The 24,551-nt window shown below is 45.1% G+C and overlaps 1 protein-coding gene across 1 annotated transcript in view; it reads right to left on the bottom strand.

Moving 5' to 3' along the window:
- The window catches only part of LOC134572095 (ras-related protein Rab-35-like), a 49,330-nt gene that overhangs the window by 21,835 nt on the left and 2,944 nt on the right, over positions 1–24,551 (bottom strand). Inside the window, exons 3-5 of the mRNA XM_063430910.1 lie at positions 24,480–24,530; positions 24,137–24,260; positions 23,507–23,631 (exon numbers count right to left, since the gene is read on the bottom strand). Of these exons, the coding sequence (XP_063286980.1) occupies positions 23,507–23,631; positions 24,137–24,260; positions 24,480–24,530 (300 nt within the window). The remainder of the gene's footprint in view (positions 1–23,506; positions 23,632–24,136; positions 24,261–24,479; positions 24,531–24,551) is intronic.

Here is a 24,551-nt window from a genome sequence, read left to right on the forward strand (position 1 = left end):
CACTTATTTATGTCTGTAAGTGATACCAATAAATCTCTTTTGTATAATTTTATACGTACTTCACCATATGTGGCTCTTTTTATCCATTTCTTTGAAGATACACATATGTTTGGATCTACTATGAAGTCCAACACTACATATACCCCAGGGGGGTGAGAGGCCTGATTTTCACTTCCGTTTGTGAGTTTATTACTTGCATCACATTTCCACTACTATATTTGTACTGTGTTACGCTATGATATATATGCTTTATCATTCCAGATTTCACTATATTCTCACATAGAATATTCGTATTTTGGATATATTTTCCAGGTTGTATTTTTTATTGTATGCTTATTTCAATGTGGTTTCCACTTTTTTGTTTCTTGTTTTACTACTTTGGGTGTTAGTGAGGTTCACCTGGGACCCTTTCAATCTAGCAGATTAACTATTTGTGGTTAGTTGGTATACTACTAATCATACATTTTATCCCTGTGATATAATTATGGCTTCTAAAAATGTATATGACGAAATAAGAAATGAGAGAAAAAAAGAGAATTGACTCCTTATTTAAGGGGTTCTCCCCCTACAGAAAGTTCACTAAACAGAAAATGTGTTCAATTCGAACATCTTTTAGAAAAAGAAACCCGTAAGTGGTGGGAAATAACTTCATTAGAGCAATACTTGGCTTCAAACATTATACCTCGAGGACTGAGGGTTTTAAAGGTTCCAGCTTTTGGTTTAGAGGACCAATTATTGTTAAAGGACCACTCTAGGCACCCAGACCACTTCAGCTTAATGAGGTGGTCTGGGTGCCAGGTCCAGCTAGGGTTAACCCAATTTTTTTATAAACATAGCATTTTCAGAGAAACTGTTATGTTTATTAATGGGTTAAGCCTTCCCCAAATCCTCTAGTGGCTGTCTCACTGTGAGAGCACGCAAGCGTCCATAGGAAAGCATTATAAATGCTTTCCTATGCGACCGGCTGAATGCGCGCGCAGCTCTTGCCGCGCATGCGCATTCAGCCGACGGGGCTGAACGGAGGAGGATCGGAGGAGGAGAGCTCCCCGCCCAGCGCTGGAAAAAGGTAAGTTTTACCCCTTTCCAGAGCCGGGCGGGAGGGGGTCCCTGAGGGTGGGGGCACCCTCAGGGCACTATAGTGCCAGGAAAACAAGTGTTTTCCTGGCACTATAGTGGTCCTTTCAGTCAATGTTCTACCCAAGAACAAGAATATTCATCTAGACCAATTTCTTTTAGTTTGAAGACTAACCTATTGTGAGGAACCGTATCAAATGCCTTGGCAAAATCCAAGTAGATCACATCCACTGCAACACCCTGATCTATATTTCTACTTACTTCTTCGTAGAATGCAATTAGGTTAGTTTGACATGACCTATGTTTCATAAAACCATGCTGATTATTGCTAATAACACAGTTCTTCCCAATGAATTCCTGAATATTATCCCTTAATAGCCGTTCAAATTATTTCCCAGTCACAGAAGTTAAGCTCACAGGTCTATAATTTCCAGGCAAGGATTTTGAACCCTTTTTAAATATAGGAACAACATCTGCATTCCTCAAATCCTCCGGTAAAATACCTGAAACAAAAGAATCTTGAAAAAGTAAATACAGAGGTTCACTTATTTCCCCACTTAGCTCCTTAAGTACTCGTGGGTGGATACCGTCAGGCCCCGGAGCTTTATTTACATTAATTTTCTTTAATAGCTATAGCACCTTGTCTCGAGTTATCCAATCACAAGTTATCTGCAAGTTTGTTGCAGCAATCATATGCATATCTCTTGCCATAGGATCCTCATTAATATATACCGAAGAAAAATAGTTATTTAAAATTTCTGCCTTTTCCTGGTCTTCATTGACTACCAGACCCATCTCTGTTTTCAGTGTACCTACACTTTCATTTTTTGTTTTTTTAGAATTGATGTACTTGAAAAAATGTTTGGGGTTGGTTTTGCATTCTTTGGCTATCAATTTCTCATTTTGTAGTTTAGTCACTTTAACTGCCTTTTTGCAAGCGTTATTTGCTTCCTTATATCTTATATAGGATGCCTCTGCTTTGTCAGATTTAAATGCTTTAAAAGCCCTTTTCTTATTTTTAATCTCTTTTTTACTTCTCTACTAATCCACATTGGTTTTAATTTGTTTCTTTTATATTTATTACCCAATGGTACATACTGAGAAATGTACCTTTCTAATATTTGTTTCCATTTATCCTCAGTGTTTTTATCACTAAGGCGTTTATGCCAGTCGATATGTTGTAGAGCTGCCCTAATCTTATTAAAATTGGCTTTTTTTAAATTATACGTTTTAGTATACCCCACGTGCATTTGCTTTTTTGAGTTTATTTCAAAAGTTACCATATTGTGATCACTATTTCCCAAATGCTCCCCTACTTGAATGTTGGTTAAAAGATTAACATTGTTTGTTATAACGAGATCCAGACAAGCGTCCTTTCTAGTTGGTGCTTGTACCAGTAGTGACATAAAGGTGTCATTTAACATTCAAAAAACGGATTCCCCTAGCTGAAGTACTAGTCCCTCTATCCCAATTTATGTCCGGGTAATTAAAATCTCCAATAATTAACGTGTTACCCAGATTTGCAGCTTCACCAATTTGCTCTAACAGCAGTTCTTCCTCATTAATATTAACATTAGGTGGTTTATAACATATCCCAACCAATAGTTGTTTTCCCTTCTTTTTCCCCAAGCAGATATTTACCCATAAAGCCTCCACATTTTCCTCGTCACACTCCACATGCCTAAGATTTGGCTTTCACTCATGGTTGACATACAAACATACCCCACCACCCTTCTTGTTTTTCCTATCCTTCCTAAATAACGTGTACCCATTTAAGTTAACTGCCCAGTCATGTGTCTCATCCCACCATGTTCCAGTTATGCCTATTATATCATATTGTTTAGTGTATGCTATTGCCTCTAGTTCCCCCATTTTGTTATTTAGGCTCCTTGCATTAGTAAGCATACATTTAATATCATGAGTCACTTGTACTTCTTGTGAATTATCAATATTACATAGCTTCTAAGCTTCCCCCTCCCCCCATCTCCACCCTCCTTATACTGAGCTAAAGCCCATCTCATTTCTATCCTATCTCCATTTTCTAGAGCAATATCAGTAATAAACATGGCAGGCCTGGTCCAAGCAATGTCAGTAATAAACATGGCAGGTATGGTCCAAGCAATGTCAGTAATAAACATGGCAGGTATGGTCCAAGCAATGTCAGTAATAAACATGGCAGGTATGGTCCAAGCAATGCCAGTAATAAACATGGCAGGTATGGTCCAAGCAATGCCAGTAATAAACATGGCAGGCCTGGTCCAAGCAATGTCAGTAATAAACATGGCAGGCCTGGTCCAAGCAATGCCAGTAATAAACATGGCAGGTATGGTCCAAGCAATGCCAGTAATAAACATGGCAGGCCTGGACCAAGCAATGTCAGTAATAAACATGGCAGGTATGGTCCAAGCAATGCCAGTAATAAACATGGCAGGTATGGTCCAAGCAATGCCAGTAATAAACATGGCAGGCCTGGTCCAAGCAATGTCAGTAATAAACATGGCAGGCCTGGTCCAAGCAATGCCAGTAATAAACATGGCAGGTATGGTCCAAGCAATGCCAGTAATAAACATGGCAGGCCTGGACCAAGCAATGCCAGTAATAAACATGGCAGGTATGGTCCAAGCAATGTCAGTAATAAACATGGCAGGCCTGGTCCAAGCAATGTCAGTAATAAACATGGCAGGTATGGTCCAAGCAATGTCAGTAATAAACATGGCAGGCCTGGTCCAAGCAATGTCAGTAATAAACATGGCAGGCCTGGTCCAAGCAATGTCAGTAATAAACATGGCAGGCCTGGTCCAAGCAATGCCAGTAATAAACATGGCAGGCCTGGTCCAAGCAATGTCAGTAATAAACATGGCAGGCCTGGTCCAAGCAATGCCAGTAATAAACATGGCAGGCCTGGTCCAAGCAATGTCAGTAATAAACATGGCAGGCCTGGTCCAAGCAATGTCAGTAATAAACATGGCAGGTATGGTCCAAGCAATGCCAGTAATAAACATGGCAGGCCTGGTCCAAGCAATGTCAGTAATAAACATGGCAGGCCTGGTCCAAGCAATGTCAGTAATAAACATGGAAGATCTGGTCCAAGCAATGCCAGTAATAAACATGGCAGGTATGGTCCAAGCAATGCCAGTAATAAACATGGCAGGCCTGGTCCAAGCAATGTCAGTAATAAACATGGCAGGTCTGGTCCAAGCAATGTCAGTAATAAACATGGCAGGTATGGTCCAAGCAATGCCAGTAATAAACATGGCAGGCCTGGACCAAGCAATGCCAGTAATAAACATGGCAGGTATGGTCCAAGCAATGTCAGTAATAAACATGGCAGGCCTGGTCCAAGCAATGCCAGTAATAAACATGGCAGGTATGGTCCAAGCAATGCCAGTAATAAACATGGCAGGTATGGTCCAAGCAATGTCAGTAATAAACATGGCAGGCCTGGTCCAAGCAATGTCAGTAATAAACATGGCAGGCCTGGTCCAAGCAATGCCAGTAATAAACATGGCAGGCCTGGTCCAAGCAATGCCAGTAATAAACATGGCAGGCCTGGACCAAGCAATGTCAGTAATAAACATGGCAGGTATGGTCCAAGCAATGCCAGTAATAAACATGGCAGGCCTGGTCCAAGCAATGTCAGTAATAAACATGGCAGGCCTGGTCCAAGCAATGTCAGTAATAAACATGGCAGGCCTGGTCCAAGCAATGTCAGTAATAAACATGGCAGGCCTGGTCCAAGCAATGTCAGTAATAAACATGGCAGGCCTGGTCCAAGCAATGTCAGTAATAAACATGGCAGGCCTGGTCCAAGCAATGCCAGTAATAAACATGGCAGGTCTGGTCCAAGCAATGCCAGTAATAAACATGGCAGGTCTGGTCCAAGCAATGCCAGTAATAAACATGGCAGGCCTGGTCCAAGCAATGCCAGTAATAAACATGGCAGGTATGGTCCAAGCAATGTCAGTAATAAACATGGCAGGTCTGGTCCAAGCAATGTCAGTAATAAACATGGCAGGCCTGGTCCAAGCAATGCCAGTAATAAACATGGCAGGTATGGTCCAAGCAATGTCAGTAATAAACATGGCAGGCCTGGTCCAAGCAATGCCAGTAATAAACATGGCAGGTATGGTCCAAGCAATGTCAGTAATAAACATGGCAGGCCTGGACCAAGCAATGCCAGTAATAAACATGGCAGGTCTGGTCCAAGCAATGTCAGTAATAAACATGGCAGGTATGGTCCAAGCAATGCCAGTAATAAACATGGCAGGCCTGGTCCAAGCAATGTCAGTAATAAACATGGCAGGTATGGTCCAAGCAATGCCAGTAATAAACATGGCAGGCCTGGTCCAAGCAATGTCAGTAATAAACATGGCAGGTATGGTCCAAGCAATGCTAGTAATAAACATGGCAGGCCTGGTCCAAGCAATGTCAGTAATAAACATGGCAGGTATGGTCCAAGCAATGTCAGTAATAAACATGGCAGGTATGGTCCAAGCAATGTCAGTAATAAACATGGCAGGTATGGTCCAAGCAATGTCAGTAATAAACATGGCAGGTATGGTCCAAGCAATGCCAGTAATAAACATGGCAGGTATGGTCCAAGCAATGTCAGTAATAAACATGGCAGGCCTGGTCCAAGCAATGTCAGTAATAAACATGGCAGGTATGGTCCAAGCAATGCCAGTAATAAACATGACAGGCCTGGACCAAGCAATGCCAGTAATAAACATGGCAGGCCTGGTCCAAGCAATGTCAGTAATAAACATGGCAGGCCTGGTCCAAGCAATGCCAGTAATAAACATGGCAGGCCTGGTCCAAGCAATGTCAGTAATAAACATGGCAGGTCTGGTCCAAGCAATGCCAGTAATAAACATGGCAGGCCTGGTCCAAGCAATGTCAGTAATAAACATGGCAGGCCTGGTCCAAGCAATGCCAGTAATAAACATGGCAGGCCTGGTCCAAGCAATGCCAGTAATAAACATGGCAGGCCTGGTCCAAGCAATGTCAGTAATAAACATGGCAGGCCTGGTCCAAGCAATGTCAGTAATAAACATGGCAGGTATGGTCCAAGCAATGCCAGTAATAAACATGGCAGGTATGGTCCAAGCAATGTCAGTAATAAACATGGCAGGCCTGGTCCAAGCAATGTCAGTAATAAACATGGCAGGCCTGGTCCAAGCAATGTCAGTAATAAACATGGCAGGCCTGGTCCAAGCAATGTCAGTAATAAACATGGCAGGCCTGGTCCAAGCAATGTCAGTAATAAACATGGCAGGCCTGGTCCAAGCAATGCCAGTAATAAACATGGCAGGTCTGGTCCAAGCAATGCCAGTAATAAACATGGCAGGCCTGGTCCAAGCAATGTCAGTAATAAACATGGCAGGTCTGGTCCAAGCAATGCCAGTAATAAACATGGCAGGCCTGGTCCAAGCAATGTCAGTAATAAACATGGCAGGCCTGGTCCAAGCAATGTCAGTAATAAACATGGCAGGCCTGGTCCAAGCAATGCCAGTAATAAACATGGCAGGTCTGGTCCAAGCAATGCCAGTAATAAACATGGCAGGTATGGTCCAAGCAATGCCAGTAATAAACATGGCAGGTCTGGTCCAAGCAATGCCAGTAATAAACATGGCAGGCCTGGTCCAAGCAATGTCAGTAATAAACATGGCAGGCCTGGTCCAAGCAATACCAGTAATAAACATGGCAGGTCTGGTCCAAGCAATGCCAGTAATAAACATGGCAGGCCTGGTCCAAGCAATGCCAGTAATAAACATGGCAGGTCTGGTCCAAGCAATGTCAGTAATAAACATGGCAGGCCTGGTCCAAGCAATGCCAGTAATAAACATGGCAGGTCTGGTCCAAGCAATGTCAGTAATAAACATGGCAGGCCTGGTCCAAGCAATGCCAGTAATAAACATGGCAGGCCTGGTCCAAGCAATGTCAGTAATAAACATGGCAGGTCTGGTCCAAGCAATGCCAGTAATAAACATGGCAGGTATGGTCCAAGCAATGTCAGTAATAAACATGGCAGGTATGGTCCAAGCAATGTCAGTAATAAACATGGCAGGCCTGGTCCAAGCAATGTCAGTAATAAACATGGCAGGCCTGGTCCAAGCAATGTCAGTAATAAACATGGCAGGTATGGTCCAAGCAATGCCAGTAATAAACATGGCAGGCCTGGTCCAAGCAATGTCAGTAATAAACATGGCAGGCCTGGTCCAAGCAATGCCAGTAATAAACATGGCAGGTCTGGTCCAAGCAATGTCAGTAATAAACATGGCAGGCCTGGTCCAAGCAATGTCAGTAATAAACATGGCAGGCCTGGTCCAAGTAATGCCAGTAATAAACATGGCAGGTATGGTCCAAGCAATGCCAGTAATAAACATGGCAGGCCTGGACCAAGCAATGCCAGTAATAAACATGGCAGGCCTGGTCCAAGCAATGCCAGTAATAAACATGACAGGCCTGGACCAAGCAATGTCAGTAATAAACATGGCAGGTATGGTCCAAGCAATGCCAGTAATAAACATGGCAGGTATGGTCCAAGCAATGCCAGTAATAAACATGGCAGGTCTGGTCCAAGCAATGCCAGTAATAAACATGGCAGGCCGGGTCCAAGCAATGCCAGTAATAAACATGGCAGGCCTGGTCCAAGCAATGTCAGTAATAAACATGGCAGGCCTGGTCCAAGCAATGCCAGTAATAAACATGGCAGGTCTGGTCCAAGCAATGTCAGTAATAAACATGGCAGGTCTGGTCCAAGCAATGTCAGTAATAAACATGGCAGGCCTGGTCCAAGCAATGCCAGTAATAAACATGGCAGGCCTGGTCCAAGCAATGCCAGTAATAAACATGGCAGGTCTGGTCCAAGCAATGTCAGTAATAAACATGGCAGGCCTGGACCAAGCAATGTCAGTAATAAACATGGCAGGCCTGGTCCAAGCAATGTCAGTAATAAACATGGCAGGTATGGTCCAAGCAATGCCAGTAATAAACATGGCAGGCCTGGTCCAAGCAATGCCAGTAATAAACATGGCAGGCCTGGTCCAAGCAATGTCAGTAATAAACATGGCAGGCCTGGTCCAAGCAATGTCAGTAATAAACATGGCAGGTCTGGTCCAAGCAATGCCAGTAATAAACATGGCAGGTATGGTCCAAGCAATGTCAGTAATAAACATGGCAGGCCTGGTCCAAGCAATGTCAGTAATAAACATGGCAGGCCTGGTCCAAGCAATGTCAGTAATAAACATGGCAGGTATGGTCCAAGCAATGCCAGTAATAAACATGGCAGGCCTGGTCCAAGCAATGTCAGTAATAAACATGGCAGGCCTGGTCCAAGCAATGCCAGTAATAAACATGGCAGGTCTGGTCCAAGCAATGTCAGTAATAAACATGGCAGGCCTGGTCCAAGCAATGTCAGTAATAAACATGGCAGGCCTGGTCCAAGTAATGCCAGTAATAAACATGGCAGGTATGGTCCAAGCAATGCCAGTAATAAACATGGCAGGCCTGGACCAAGCAATGCCAGTAATAAACATGGCAGGCCTGGTCCAAGCAATGCCAGTAATAAACATGGCAGGCCTGGTCCAAGCAATGCCAGTAATAAACATGACAGGCCTGGACCAAGCAATGTCAGTAATAAACATGGCAGGTATGGTCCAAGCAATGCCAGTAATAAACATGGCAGGTATGGTCCAAGCAATGCCAGTAATAAACATGGCAGGTCTGGTCCAAGCAATGCCAGTAATAAACATGGCAGGCCGGGTCCAAGCAATGCCAGTAATAAACATGGCAGGCCTGGTCCAAGCAATGTCAGTAATAAACATGGCAGGCCTGGTCCAAGCAATGCCAGTAATAAACATGGCAGGTCTGGTCCAAGCAATGTCAGTAATAAACATGGCAGGTCTGGTCCAAGCAATGTCAGTAATAAACATGGCAGGCCTGGTCCAAGCAATGCCAGTAATAAACATGGCAGGCCTGGTCCAAGCAATGCCAGTAATAAACATGGCAGGTCTGGTCCAAGCAATGTCAGTAATAAACATGGCAGGCCTGGACCAAGCAATGTCAGTAATAAACATGGCAGGCCTGGTCCAAGCAATGCCAGTAATAAACATGGCAGGTCTGGTCCAAGCAATGTCAGTAATAAACATGGCAGGCCTGGACCAAGCAATGTCAGTAATAAACATGGCAGGTATGGTCCAAGCAATGCCAGTAATAAACATGGCAGGCCTGGTCCAAGCAATGTCAGTAATAAACATGGCAGGTCTGGTCCAAGCAATGCCAGTAATAAACATGGCAGGTATGGTCCAAGCAATGCTAGTAATAAACATGGCAGGCCTGGTCCAAGTAATGCCAGTAATAAACATGGCAGGCCTGGTCCAAGCAATGTCAGTAATAAACATGGCAGGCCTGGTCCAAGCAATGCCAGTAATAAACATGGCAGGCCTGGTCCAAGCAATGCCAGTAATAAACATGGCAGGCCTGGTCCAAGCAATGTCAGTAATAAACATGGCAGGTCTGGTCCAAGCAATGCCAGTAATAAACATGGCAGGTCTGGTCCAAGCAATGTCAGTAATAAACATGGCAGGCCTGGTCCAAGCAATGCCAGTAATAAACATGGCAGGCCTGGTCGAAGCAATGTCAGTAATAAACATGGCAGGTCTGGTCCAAGCAATGCCAGTAATAAACATGGCAGGTCTGGTCCAAGCAATGCCAGTAATAAACATGGCAGGCCTGGACCAAGCAATGTCAGTAATAAACATGGCAGGCCTGGTCCAAGCAATGCCAGTAATAAACATGGCAGGTATGGTCCAAGCAATGTCAGTAATAAACATGGCAGATCTGGTCCAAGCAATGTCAGTAATAAACATGGCAGGTATGGTCCAAGCAATGCCAGTAATAAACATGGCAGGCCTGGTCCAAGCAATGCCAGTAATAAACATGGCAGGCCTGGACCAAGCAATGTCAGTAATAAACATGGCAGGTCTGGTCCAAGCAATGCCAGTAATAAACATGGCAGGTCTGGTCCAAGCAATGCCAGTAATAAACATGGCAGGCCTGGACCAAGCAATGTCAGTAATAAACATGGCAGGTCTGGTCCAAGCAATGCCAGTAATAAACATGGCAGGCCTGGACCAAGCAATGCCAGTAATAAACATGGCAGGCCTGGTCCAAGCAATGCCAGTAATAAACATGGCAGGCCTGGTCCAAGCAATGTCAGTAATAAACATGGCAGGTCTGGTCCAAGCAATGCCAGTAATAAACATGGCAGGTCTGGTCCAAGCAATGCCAGTAATAAACATGGCAGGTATGGTCCAAGCAATGTCAGTAATAAACATGGCAGGTCTGGACCAAGCAATGTCAGTAATAAACATGGCAGGCCTGGTCCAAGCAATGTCAGTAATAAACATGGCAGGCCTGGTCCAAGCAATGTCAGTAATAAACATGGCAGGTCTGGTCCAAGCAATGTCAGTAATAAACATGGCAGGTCTGGACCAAGCAATGTCAGTAATAAACATGGCAGGTCTGGTCCAAGCAATGTCAGTAATAAACATGGCAGGTCTGGTCCAAGCAATGCCAGTAATAAACATGGCAGGTCTGGTCCAAGCAATGCCAGTAATAAACATGGCAGGTCTGGACCAAGCAATGTCAGTAATAAACATGGCAGGCCTGGACCAAGCAATGTCAGTAATAAACATGGCAGGCCTGGTCCAAGCAATGTCAGTAATAAACATGGCAGGCCTGGTCCAAGCAATGTCAGTAATAAACATGGCAGGTCTGGTCCAAGCAATGCCAGTAATAAACATGGCAGGTATGGTCCAAGCAATGCCAGTAATAAACATGGCAGGTCTGGTCCAAGCAATGCCAGTAATAAACATGGCAGGTCTGGACCAAGCAATGTCAGTAATAAACATGGCAGGCCTGGACCAAGCAATGTCAGTAATAAACATGGCAGGTCTGGTCCAAGCAATGCCAGTAATAAACATGGCAGGTCTGGTCCAAGCAATGCCAGTAATAAACATGGCAGGTCTGGTCCAAGCAATGCCAGTAATAAACATGGCAGGTCTGGACCAAGCAATGTCAGTAATAAACATGGCAGGTCTGGTCCAAGCAATGCCAGTAATAAACATGGCAGGTCTGGTCCAAGCAATGCCAGTAATAAACATGGCAGGTCTGGTCCAAGCAATGCCAGTAATAAACATGGCAGGTCTGGACCAAGCAATGTCAGTAATAAACATGGCAGGCCTGGACCAAGCAATGTCAGTAATAAACATGGCAGGCCTGGTCCAAGCAATGTCAGTAATAAACATGGCAGGCCTGGTCCAAGCAATGTCAGTAATAAACATGGCAGGTCTGGTCCAAGCAATGTCAGTAATAAACATGGCAGGTCTGGTCCAAGCAATGCCAGTAATAAACATGGCAGGCCTGGTCCAAGCAATGTCAGTAATAAACATGGCAGGTCTGGTCCAAGCAATGCCAGTAATAAACATGGCAGGTCTGGTCCAAGCAATGCCAGTAATAAACATGGCAGGTCTGGTCCAAGCAATGTCAGTAATAAACATGGCAGGCCTGGTCCAAGCAATGTCAGTAATAAACATGGCAGGTCTGGTCCAAGCAATGTCAGTAATAAACATGGCAGGTCTGGACCAAGCAATGCTAGTAATAAACATGGCAGGTCTGGTCCAAGCAATGTCAGTAATAAACATGGCAGGCCTGGTCCAAGCAATGTCAGTAATAAACATGGCAGGTCTGGACCAAGCAATGCTAGTAATAAACATGGCAGGTCTGGACCAAGCAATGTCAGTAATAAACATGGCAGGTCTGGACCAAGCAATGTCAGTAATAAACATGGCAGGCCTGGTCCAAGCAATGTCAGTAATAAACATGGCAGGTCTGGTCCAAGCAATGTCAGTAATAAACATGGCAGGTCTGGTCCAAGCAATGCCAGTAATAAACATGGCAGGTCTGGTCCAAGCAATGTCAGTAATAAACATGGCAGGCCTGGTCCAAGCAATGCCAGTAATAAACATGGCAGGTCTGGTCCAAGCAATGTCAGTAATAAACATGGCAGGCATGGTCCAAGCAATGTCAGTAATAAACATGGCAGGCATGGTCCAAGCAATGTCAGTAATAAACATGGCAGGTCTGGACCAAGCAATGTCAGTAATAAACATGGCAGGTATGGTCCAAGCAATGCCAGTAATAAACATGGCAGGTCTGGACCAAGCAATGCTAGTAATAAACATGGCAGGTCTGGACCAAGCAATGTCAGTAATAAACATGGCAGGTCTGGACCAAGCAATGTCAGTAATAAACATGGCAGGCCTGGTCCAAGCAATGTCAGTAATAAACATGGCAGGCCTGGTCCAAGCAATGTCAGTAATAAACATGGCAGGTATGGTCCAAGCAATGCCAGTAATAAACATGGCAGGTCTGGACCAAGCAATGCTAGTAATAAACATGGCAGGTCTGGACCAAGCAATGTCAGTAATAAACATGGCAGGTCTGGACCAAGCAATGTCAGTAATAAACATGGCAGGCCTGGTCCAAGCAATGCCAGTAATAAACATGGCAGGCCTGGTCCAAGCAATGCCAGTAATAAACATGGCAGGCCTGGTCCAAGCAATGTCAGTAATAAACATGGCAGGTCTGGTCCAAGCAATGTCAGTAATAAACATGGCAGGTCTGGACCAAGCAATGTCAGTAATAAACATGGCAGGTCTGGACCAAGCAATGTCAGTAATAAACATGGCAGGCCTGGTCCAAGCAATGCCAGTAATAAACATGGCAGGCCTGGTCCAAGCAATGTCAGTAATAAACATGGCAGGTCTGGTCCAAGCAATGCCAGTAATAAACATGGCAGGTATGGTCCAAGCAATGTCAGTAATAAACATGGCAGGCCTGGTCCAAGCAATGTCAGTAATAAACATGACAGGCCTGGTCCAAGCAATGCCAGTAATAAACATGGCAGGCCTGGTCCAAGCAATGCCAGTAATAAACATGGCAGGCCTGGTCCAAGCAATGTCAGTAATAAACATGGCAGGCCTGGACCAAGCAATGTCAGTAATAAACATGGCAGGCCTGGTCCAAGCAATGTCAGTAATAAACATGGCAGGTCTGGTCCAAGCAATGTCAGTAATAAACATGGCAGGTATGGTCCAAGCAATGCCAGTAATAAACATGGCAGGTCTGGACCAAGCAATGCTAGTAATAAACATGGCAGGTCTGGACCAAGCAATGTCAGTAATAAACATGGCAGGTCTGGACCAAGCAATGTCAGTAATAAACATGGCAGGCCTGGTCCAAGCAATGTCAGTAATAAACATGGCAGGCCTGGTCCAAGCAATGTCAGTAATAAACATGGCAGGTCTGGTCCAAGCAATGTCAGTAATAAACATGGCAGGTCTGGTCCAAGCAATGTCAGTAATAAACATGGCAGGTCTGGACCAAGCAATGTCAGTAATAAACATGGCAGGTCTGGACCAAGCAATGTCAGTAATAAACATGGCAGGCCTGGTCCAAGCAATGCCAGTAATAAACATGGCAGGCCTGGTCCAAGCAATGTCAGTAATAAACATGGCAGGTATGGTCCAAGCAATGCCAGTAATAAACATGGCAGGCCTGGTCCAAGCAATGTCAGTAATAAACATGGCAGGTCTGGACCAAGCAATGTCAGTAATAAACATGGCAGGTCTGGACCAAGCAATGTCAGTAATAAACATGGCAGGTCTGGACCAAGCAATGTCAGTAATAAACATGGCAGGCCTGGTCCAAGCAATGTCAGTAATAAACATGGCAGGCCTGGTCCAAGCAATGCTAGTAATAAACATGGCAGGTCTGGTCCAAGCAATGCCAGTAATAAACATGGCAGGTATGGTCCAAGCAATGTCAGTAATAAACATGGCAGGCCTGGTCCAAGCAATGTCAGTAATAAACATGGCAGGCCTGGTCCAAGCAATGCCAGTAATAAACATGGCAGGCCTGGTCCAAGCAATGCCAGTAATAAACATGGCAGGCCTGGTCCAAGCAATGTCAGTAATAAACATGGCAGGCCTGGACCAAGCAATGTCAGTAATAAACATGGCAGGCCTGGACCAAGCAATGTCAGTAATAAACATGGCAGGCCTGGTCCAAGCAATGTCAGTAATAAACATGGCAGGTCTGGTCCAAGCAATGTCAGTAATAAACATGGCAGGTCTGGTCCAAGCAATGTCAGTAATAAACATGGCAGGTCTGGTCCAAGCAATGTCAGTAATAAACATGGCAGGCCTGGTCCAAGCAATGTCAGTAATAAACATGGCAGGCCTGGTCCAAGCAATGTCAGTAATAAACATGGCAGGCCTGGTCCAAGCAATGTCAGTAATAAACATGGCAGGCCTGGTCCAAGCAATGTCAGTAATAAACATGGCAGGCCTGGTCCAAGCAATGCCAGTAATAAACATGGCAGGCCTGGTCCAAGCAATGCCAGTAATAAACATGGCAGGTATGGTCCAAGCAATGTCAGTAATAAACATGGCAGGTATGGTCCAAGCAATGTCAGTAATAAACATGGCAGGTCTGGTCCAAGCAATGTCAGTAATAAACATGGCAGGCCTGGTCCAAGCAATGTCAGTAATAAACATGGCAGGTCTGGTCCAAGCAATGTCAGTAATAAACATGGCAGGTCTGGTCCAAGCAATGTCAGTAATAAACATGGCAGGTCTGGTCCAAGCAATGTCAGTAATAAACATGGCAGGTATGGTCCAAGCAATGTCAGTAATAAACATGGCAGGTATGGTCCAAGCAATGCCAGTAATAAACATGGCAGGTCTGGTCCAAGCAATGCCAGTAATAAACATGGCAGGTATGGTCCAAGCAATGTCAGTAATAAACATGGCAGGTATGGTCCAAGCAATGTCAGTAATAAACATGGCAGGTCTGGTCCAAGCAATGTCAGTAATAAACATGGCAGGCCTGGTCCAAGCAATGTCAGTAATAAACATGGCAGGTCTGGTCCAAGCAATGTCAGTAATAAACATGGCAGGTCTGGTCCAAGCAATGTCAGTAATAAACATGGCAGGCCTGGTCCAAGCAATGTCAGTAATAAACATGGCAGGCCTGGTCCAAGCAATGTCAGTAATAAACATGGCAGGCCTGGTCCAAGCAATGCCAGTAATAAACATGGCAGGCCTGGTCCAAGCAATATCAGTAATAAACATGGCAGGTATGGTCCAAGCAATGTCAGTAATAAACATGGCAGGTATGGTCCAAGCAATGTCAGTAATAAACATGGCAGGCCTGGACCAAGCAATGTCAGTAATAAACATGGCAGGCCTGGTCCAAGCAATATCAGTAATAAACATGGCAGGTATGGTCCAAGTAATGCCAGTAATAAACATGGCAGGTCTGGTCCAAGCAATGTCAGTAATAAACATGGCAGGTCTGGTCCAAGCAATGCCAGTAATAAACATGGCAGGTCTGGACCAAGCAATGTCAGTAATAAACATGGCAGGTATGGTCCAAGCAATGCCAGTAATAAACATGGCAGGTCTGGTCCAAGCAATGTCAGTAATAAACATGGCAGGTCTGGTCCAAGCAATGCCAGTAATAAACATGGCAGGCCTGGTCCAAGCAATGTCAGTAATAAACATGGCAGGTATGGTCCAAGCAATGTCAGTAATAAACATGGCAGGCCTGGTCCAAGCAATGTCAGTAATAAACATGGCAGGCCTGGTCCAAGCAATGTCAGTAATAAACATGGCAGGTCTGGTCCAAGCAATGTCAGTAATAAACATGGCAGGCCTGGTCCAAGCAATGTCAGTAATAAACATGGCAGGTCTGGTCCAAGCAATGCCAGTAATAAACATGGCAGGTCTGGACCAAGCAATGTCAGTAATAAACATGGCAGGTCTGGACCAAGCAATGTCAGTAATAAACATGGCAGGCCTGGACCAAGCAATGCCAGTAATAAACATGGCAGGTCTGGTCCAAGCAATGTCAGTAATAAACATGGCAGGCCTGGACCAAGCAATGCCAGTAATAAACATGGCAGGTCTGGTCCAAGCAATGTCAGTAATAAACATGGCAGGTCTGGTCCAAGCAATGTCAGTAATAAACATGGCAGGTCTGGTCCAAGCAATGTCAGTAATAAACATGGCAGGTCTGGTCCAAGCAATGTCAGTAATAAACATGGCAGGCCTGGTCCAAGCAATGTCAGTAATAAACATGGCAGGTATGGTCCAAGCAATGCCAGTAATAAACATGGCAGGTATGGTCCAAGCAATGTCAGTAATAAACATGGCAGGTATGGTCCAAGCAATGCCAGTAATAAACATGGCAGGTCTGGTCCAAGCAATGTCAGTAATAAACATGGCAGGTATGGTCCAAGCAATGCCAGTAATAAACATGGCAGGCCTGGACCAAGCAATGTCAGTAATAAACATGGCAGGCCTGGTCCAAGCAATGTCAGTAATAAACATGGCAGGCCTGGTCCAAGCAATGTCAGTAATAAACATGGCAGGCCTGGTCCAAGCAATGTCAGTAATAAACATGGCAGGCCTGGTCCAAGCAATGTCAGTAATAAACATGGCAGGCCTGGACCAAGCAATGCCAGTAATAAACATGGCAGGCCTGGTCCAAGCAATGTCAGTAATAAACATGGCAGGCCTGGACCAAGCAATGCCAGTAATAAACATGGCAGGCCTGGTCCAAGCAATGCAGTAATAAACATGGCAGGCCTGGTCCAAGCAATGTCAGTAATAAACATGGCAGGTATGGTCCAAGCAATGCCAGTAATAAACATGGCAGGTCTGGACCAAGCAATGTCAGTAATAAACATGGCAGGCCTGGTCCAAGCAATGCCAGTAATAAACATGGCAGGCCTGGTCCAAGCAATGTCAGTAATAAACATGGCAGGCCTGGTCCAAGCAATGTCAGTAATAAACATGGCAGGTCTGGTCCAAGCAATGTCAGTAATAAACATGGCAGGTCTGGTCCAAGCAATGTCAGTAATAAACATGGCAGGTCTGGTCCAAGCAATGTCAGTAATAAACATGGCAGGTCTGGTCCAAGCAATGTCAGTAATAAACATGGCAGGTCTGGTCCAAGCAATGTCAGTAATAAACATGGCAGGTCTGGTCCAAGCAATGTCAGTAATAAACATGGCAGGCCTGGTCCAAGCAATGTCAGTAATAAACATGGCAGGTATGGTCCAAGCAATGCCAGTAATAAACATGGCAGGTATGGTCCAAGCAATGTCAGTAATAAACATGGCAGGTATGGTCCAAGCAATGCCAGTAATAAACATGGCAGGTCTGGTCCAAGCAATGTCAGTAATAAACATGGCAGGTCTGGTCCAAGCAATGTCAGTAATAAACATGGCAGGTATGGTCCAAGCAATGCCAGTAATAAACATGGCAGGCCTGGACCAAGCAATGTCAGTAATAAACATGGCAGGCCTGGTCCAAGCAATGTCAGTAATAAACATGGCAGGCCTGGTCCAAGCAATGTCAGTAATAAACATGGCAGGCCTGGTCCAAGCAATGTCAGTAATAAACATGGCAGGCCTGGTCCAAGCAATGTCAGTAATAAACATGGCAGGCCTGGACCAAGCAATGCCAGTAATAAACATGGCAGGCCTGGTCCAAGCAATGTCAGTAATAAACATGGCAGGCCTGGTCCAAGCAATGCAGTAATAAACATGGCAGGCCTGGTCCAAGCAATGTCAGTAATAAACATGGCAGGTATGGTCCAAGCAATGCCAGTAATAAACATGGCAGGTCTGGACCAAGCAATGTCAGTAATAAACATGGCAGGCCTGGTCCAAGCAATGTCAGTAATAAACATGGCAGGTATGGTCCAAGCAATGCCAGTAATAAACATGGCAGGTCTGGACCAAGCAATGTCAGTAATAAACATGGCAGGTATGGTCCAAGCAATGCCAGTAATAAACATGGCAGGTCTGGTCCAAGCAATGTCAGTAATAAACATGGCAGGTCTGGTCCAAGCAATGCCAGTAATAAACATGGCAGGCCTGGTCCAAGCAATGTCAGTAATAAACATGGCAGGTATGGTCCAAGCAATGTCAGTAATAAACATGGCAGGCCTGGTCCAAGCAATGTCAGTAATAAACATGGCAGGCCTGGTCCAAGCAATGTCAGTAATAAACATGGCAGGTCTGGTCCAAGCAATGTCAGTAATAAACATGGCAGGCCTGGTCCAAGCAATGTCAGTAATAAACATGGCAGGTCTGGTCCAAGCAATGCCAGTAATAAACATGGCAGGTCTGGACCAAGCAATGTCAGTAATAAACATGGCAGGTCTGGACCAAGCAATGTCAGTAATAAACATGGCAGGCCTGGACCAAGCAATGCCAGTAATAAACATGGCAGGTCTGGTCCAAGCAATGTCAGTAATAAACATGGCAGGCCTGGACCAAGCAATGCCAGTAATAAACATGGCAGGTCTGGTCCAAGCAATGTCAGTAATAAACATGGCAGGTCTGGTCCAAGCAATGTCAGTAATAAACATGGCAGGTCTGGTCCAAGCAATGTCAGTAATAAACATGGCAGGTCTGGTCCAAGCAATGTCAGTAATAAACATGGCAGGCCTGGTCCAAGCAATGTCAGTAATAAACATGGCAGGTATGGTCCAAGCAATGCCAGTAATAAACATGGCAGGTATGGTCCAAGCAATGTCAGTAATAAACATGGCAGGTATGGTCCAAGCAATGCCAGTAATAAACATGGCAGGTCTGGTCCAAGCAATGTCAGTAATAAACATGGCAGGTATGGTCCAAGCAATGCCAGTAATAAACATGGCAGGCCTGGACCAAGCAATGTCAGTAATAAACATGGCAGGCCTGGTCCAAGCAATGTCAGTAATAAACATGGCAGGCCTGGTCCAAGCAATGTCAGTAATAAACATGGCAGGCCTGGTCCAAGCAATGTCAGTAATAAACATGGCAGGCCTGGTCCAAGCAATGTCAGTAATAAACATGGCAGGCCTGGACCAAGCAATGCCAGTAATAAACATGGCAGGCCTGGTCCAAGCAATGTCAGTAATAAACATGGCAGGCCTGGACCAAGCAATGCCAGTAATAAACATGGCAGGCCTGGTCCAAGCAATGCAGTAATAAACATGGCAGGCCTGGTCCAAGCAATGTCAGTAATAAACATGGCAGGTATGGTCCAAGCAATGCCAGTAATAAACATGGCAGGTCTGGACCAAGCAATGTCAGTAATAAACATGGCAGGCCTGGTCCAAGCAATGCCAGTAATAAACATGGCAGGCCTGGTCCAAGCAATGTCAGTAATAAACATGGCAGGCCTGGTCCAAGCAATGTCAGTAATAAACATGGCAGGTCTGGTCCAAGCAATGTCAGTAATAAACATGGCAGGTCTGGTCCAAGCAATGTCAGTAATAAACATGGCAGGTCTGGTCCAAGCAATGTCAGTAATAAACATGGCAGGTCTGGTCCAAGCAATGTCAGTAATAAACATGGCAGGTCTGGTCCAAGCAATGTCAGTAATAAACATGGCAGGCCTGGTCCAAGCAATGTCAGTAATAAACATGGCAGGTATGGTCCAAGCAATGCCAGTAATAAACATGGCAGGTATGGTCCAAGCAATGTCAGTAATAAACATGGCAGGTATGGTCCAAGCAATGCCAGTAATAAACATGGCAGGTCTGGTCCAAGCAATGTCAGTAATAAACATGGCAGGTATGGTCCAAGCAATGCCAGTAATAAACATGGCAGGCCTGGACCAAGCAATGTCAGTAATAAACATGGCAGGCCTGGTCCAAGCAATGTCAGTAATAAACATGGCAGGCCTGGTCCAAGCAATGTCAGTAATAAACATGGCAGGCCTGGTCCAAGCAATGTCAGTAATAAACATGGCAGGCCTGGTCCAAGCAATGTCAGTAATAAACATGGCAGGCCTGGACCAAGCAATGCCAGTAATAAACATGGCAGGCCTGGTCCAAGCAATGTCAGTAATAAACATGGCAGGCCTGGTCCAAGCAATGCAGTAATAAACATGGCAGGCCTGGTCCAAGCAATGTCAGTAATAAACATGGCAGGTATGGTCCAAGCAATGCCAGTAATAAACATGGCAGGTCTGGACCAAGCAATGTCAGTAATAAACATGGCAGGCCTGGTCCAAGCAATGCCAGTAATAAACATGGCAGGCCTGGTCCAAGCAATGCCAGTAATAAACATGGCAGGTCTGGTCCAAGCAATGTCAGTAATAAACATGGCAGGTCTGGTCCAAGCAATGCCAGTAATAAACATGGCAGGTCTGGACCAAGCAATGTCAGTAATAAACATGGCAGGTATGGTCCAAGCAATGCCAGTAATAAACATGGCAGGTCTGGTCCAAGCAATGTCAGTAATAAACATGGCAGGTATGGTCCAAGCAATGTCAGTAATAAACATGGCAGGTCTGGTCCAAGCAATGCCAGTAATAAACATGGCAGGTCTGGTCCAAGCAATGTCAGTAATAAACATGGCAGGTCTGGTCCAAGCAATGTCAGTAATAAACATGGCAGGTCTGGTCCAAGCAATGCCAGTAATAAACATGGCAGGTCTGGTCCAAGCAATGTCAGTAATAAACATGGCAGGTCTGGTCCAAGCAATGTCAGTAATAAACATGGCAGGTCTGGTCCAAGCAATGTCAGTAATAAACATGGCAGGCCTGGTCCAAGCAATGCCAGTAATAAACATGGCAGGCCTGGTCCAAGCAATGCCAGTAATAAACATGGCAGGTATGGTCCAAGCAATGTCAGTAATAAACATGGCAGGCCTGGTCCAAGCAATGTCAGTAATAAACATGGCAGGTATGGTCCAAGCAATGTCAGTAATAAACATGGCAGGCCTGGACCAAGCAATGCCAGTAATAAACATGGCAGGTCTGGTCCAAGCAATGTCAGTAATAAACATGGCAGGTCTGGTCCAAGCAATGTCAGTAATAAACATGGCAGGTCTGGTCCAAGCAATGCCAGTAATAAACATGGCAGGTATGGTCCAAGCAATGCCAGTAATAAACATGGCAGGTATGGTCCAAGCAATGTCAGTAATAAACATGGCAGGCCTGGTCCAAGCAATGCCAGTAATAAACATGGCAGGCCTGGTCCAAGTAATGCCAGTAATAAACATGGCAGGTCTGGTCCAAGCAATGTCAGTAATAAACATGGCAGGTCTGGTCCAAGCAATGTCAGTAATAAACATGGCAGGTATGGTCCAAGCAATGTCAGTAATAAACATGGCAGGCCTGGTCCAAGCAATGTCAGTAATAAACATGGCAGGTATGGTCCAAGCAATGCCAGTAATAAACATGGCAGGTATGGTCCAAGCAATGTCAGTAATAAACATGGCAGGTATGGTCCAAGCAATGCCAGTAATAAACATGGCAGGTATGGTCCAAGCAATGCCAGTAATAAACATGGCAGGTCTGGACCAAGCAATGTCAGTAATAAACATGGCAGGCCTGGTCCAAGCAATGCCAGTAATAAACATGGCAGGCCTGGTCCAAGCAATGTCAGTAATAAACATGGCAGGTATGGTCCAAGCAATGCCAGTAATAAACATGGCAGGCCTGGTCCAAGCAATGCTAGTAATAAACATGGCAGGTATGGTCCAAGCAATGTCAGTAATAAACATGGCAGGCATGGTCCAAGCAATGTCAGTAATAAACATGGCAGGTATGGTCCAAGCAATGCCAGTAATAAACATGGCAGGCCTGGTCCAAGCAATGTCAGTAATAAACATGGCAGGCATGGTCCAAGCAATGTCAGTAATAAACATGGCAGGCATGGTCCAAGCAATGTCAGTAATAAACATGGCAGGTATGGTCCAAGCAATGCCAGTAATAAACATGGCAGGTATGGTCCAAGCAATGCCAGTAATAAACATGGCAGGCCTGGTCCAAGCAATGCTAGTAATAAACATGGCAGGTATGGTCCAAGCAATGTCAGTAATAAACATGGCAGGCATGGTCCAAGCAATGTCAGTAATAAACATGGCAGGTATGGTCCAAGCAATGCCAGTAATAAACATGGCAGGCCTGGTCCAAGCAATGCTAGTAATAAACATGGCAGGTATGGTCCAAGCAATGCTAGTAATAAACATGGCAGGTATGGTCCAAGCAATGTCAGTAATAAACATGGCAGGTATGGTCCAAGCAATGCCAGTAATAAACATGGCAGGTATGGTCCAAGCAATGCCAGTAATAAACATGGCAGGCCTGGTCCAAGCAATGCTAGTAATAAACATGGCAGGTATGGTCCAAGCAATGTCAGTAATAAACATGGCAGGCCTGGTCCAAGCAATGCTAGTAATAAACATGGCAGGTATGGTCCAAGCAATGTCAGTAATAAACATGGCAGGTATGGTCCAAGCAATGCCAGTAATAAACATGGCAGGCCTGGTCCAAGCAATGCTAGTAATAAACATGGCAGGTATGGTCCAAGCAATGTCAGTAATAAACATGGCAGGCCTGGTCCAAGCAATGTCAGTAATAAACATGGCAGGTATGGTCCAAGCAATGTCAGTAATAAACATGGCAGGTATGGTCCAAGCAATGTCAGTAATAAACATGGCAGGCCTGGTCCAAGCAATGTCAGTAATAAACATGGCAGGCCTGGTCCAAGCAATGCCAGTAATAAACATGGCAGGCCTGGTCCAAGCAATGTCAGTAATAAACATGGCAGGTCTGGTCCAAGCAATGTCAGTAATAAACATGGCAGGCCTGGTCCAAGCAATGCCAGTAATAAACATGGCAGGCCTGGTCCAAGCAATGTCAGTAATAAACATGGCAGGTATGGTCCAAGCAATGCCAGTAATAAACATGGCAGGCCTGGTCCAAGCAATGTCAGTAATAAACATGGCAGGCATGGTCCAAGCAATGTCAGTAATAAACATGGCAGGCCTGGTCCAAGCAATGTCAGTAATAAACATGGCAGGTATGGTCCAAGCAATGCCAGTAATAAACATGGCAGGCCTGGTCCAAGCAATGTCAGTAATAAACATGGCAGGCATGGTCCAAGCAATGTCAGTAATAAACATGGCAGGCCTGGTCCAAGCAATGTCAGTAATAAACATGGCAGGTCTGGTCCAAGCAATGCCAGTAATAAACATGGCAGGCCTGGTCCAAGCAATGCCAGTAATAAACATGGCAGGCCTGGTCCAAGCAATGCCAGTAATAAACATGGCAGGCCTGGTCCAAGCAATGCCAGTAATAAACATGGCAGGTATGGTCCAAGCAATGTCAGTAATAAACATGGCAGGCCTGGTCCAAGCAATGCCAGTAATAAACATGGCAGGCCTGGTCCAAGCAATGTCAGTAATAAACATGGCAGATCTGGTCCAAGCAATGCCAGTAATAAACATGGCAGGTAAATCAGTGGTCCCAGGCAGTGATATATTATATTCAGTCCCAGAGGCACATGGTCTCACCTAGCACGGTGCACACAGTGTCACAGTTCTGAGCGATCTCATGCAGCCAGCGCTTCACATTAACAAAGGATTCAGGGTTGGTGACATCATAGACCACAATGACTCCATGAGTGTTTCTGTAATATCTAAAGAGGGAAAATACAGCATTAGACAACTGTGGTGAACACCATCTCCTTCACATGGGATGCTACAAGCCATCTCTTCACCCCATCTCCTTCATATGGAGAGCTATAACCCGTCTCCTCACCCGACCTCCTTCACATAGGATGCTACAGGCTGTCTCCTCACCCCATTTCCCTCACATGGGATGCTACAAGCCATCTCCTCACCCTGTCTCCTTCACATGGGACGCTATGGGCCGTCTCCACACCCCAGCTCCTTCTCGTGGAGAGCTGCAAGCCTTCTCCTCATCCTATCTCCTTCACATTGGATGCTACAGTTCGTCTCCTCACCCCATCTCCTTCACATGGGACGCTACAAGCCATCTCCTCACCCCACCTCCTACACATGGGATGCTAGAAGCCGTCTGCTCACCCCATCTCCTTTACCTGGAATGCTACAAGCCGTCTCTTACATTGGAGGTTACAGGCCAATGTCTCATTATCTGCCTCCCCCACCTAACTTTCTTACGTGGAAGTGATGGTGCGGAAACGCTCCTGACCAGCTGTGTCCCAGATTTGTAGTTTCACTCGTTCCCCGTCAAGAACCAAAGTTCTAATCTTAAAGTCAACTCCAATTGTGGTAATATAACTCCCTGCAACCAACAAACAGGACATAGATCAAACCATCAAAATAGGAACGATAGAATGGAAATCCTGGTGCAAACAATGGAGAAAAGACGGACATCATTAACACCAGCAGCCTCACCAGCTTCATTCTTAAATAACAAGGAACCCCGGCAGTCATGATGTTGCTGTATAGCTGGGCAATGCAGTTATAGTGGGCCACAACTGTACTCAGATTTCACACTTACCAGAAAAAGAGCTGTCTGAGAACCGAAGTAGCAGGCTGCTCTTCCCAACACCTGGAGGAAGAGGAAACTTTA

Source organism: Pelobates fuscus, chromosome 8 (assembly GCF_036172605.1).
Source record: "Pelobates fuscus isolate aPelFus1 chromosome 8, aPelFus1.pri, whole genome shotgun sequence".
Classification (NCBI taxonomy): Eukaryota; Metazoa; Chordata; class Amphibia; order Anura; family Pelobatidae; genus Pelobates; species Pelobates fuscus.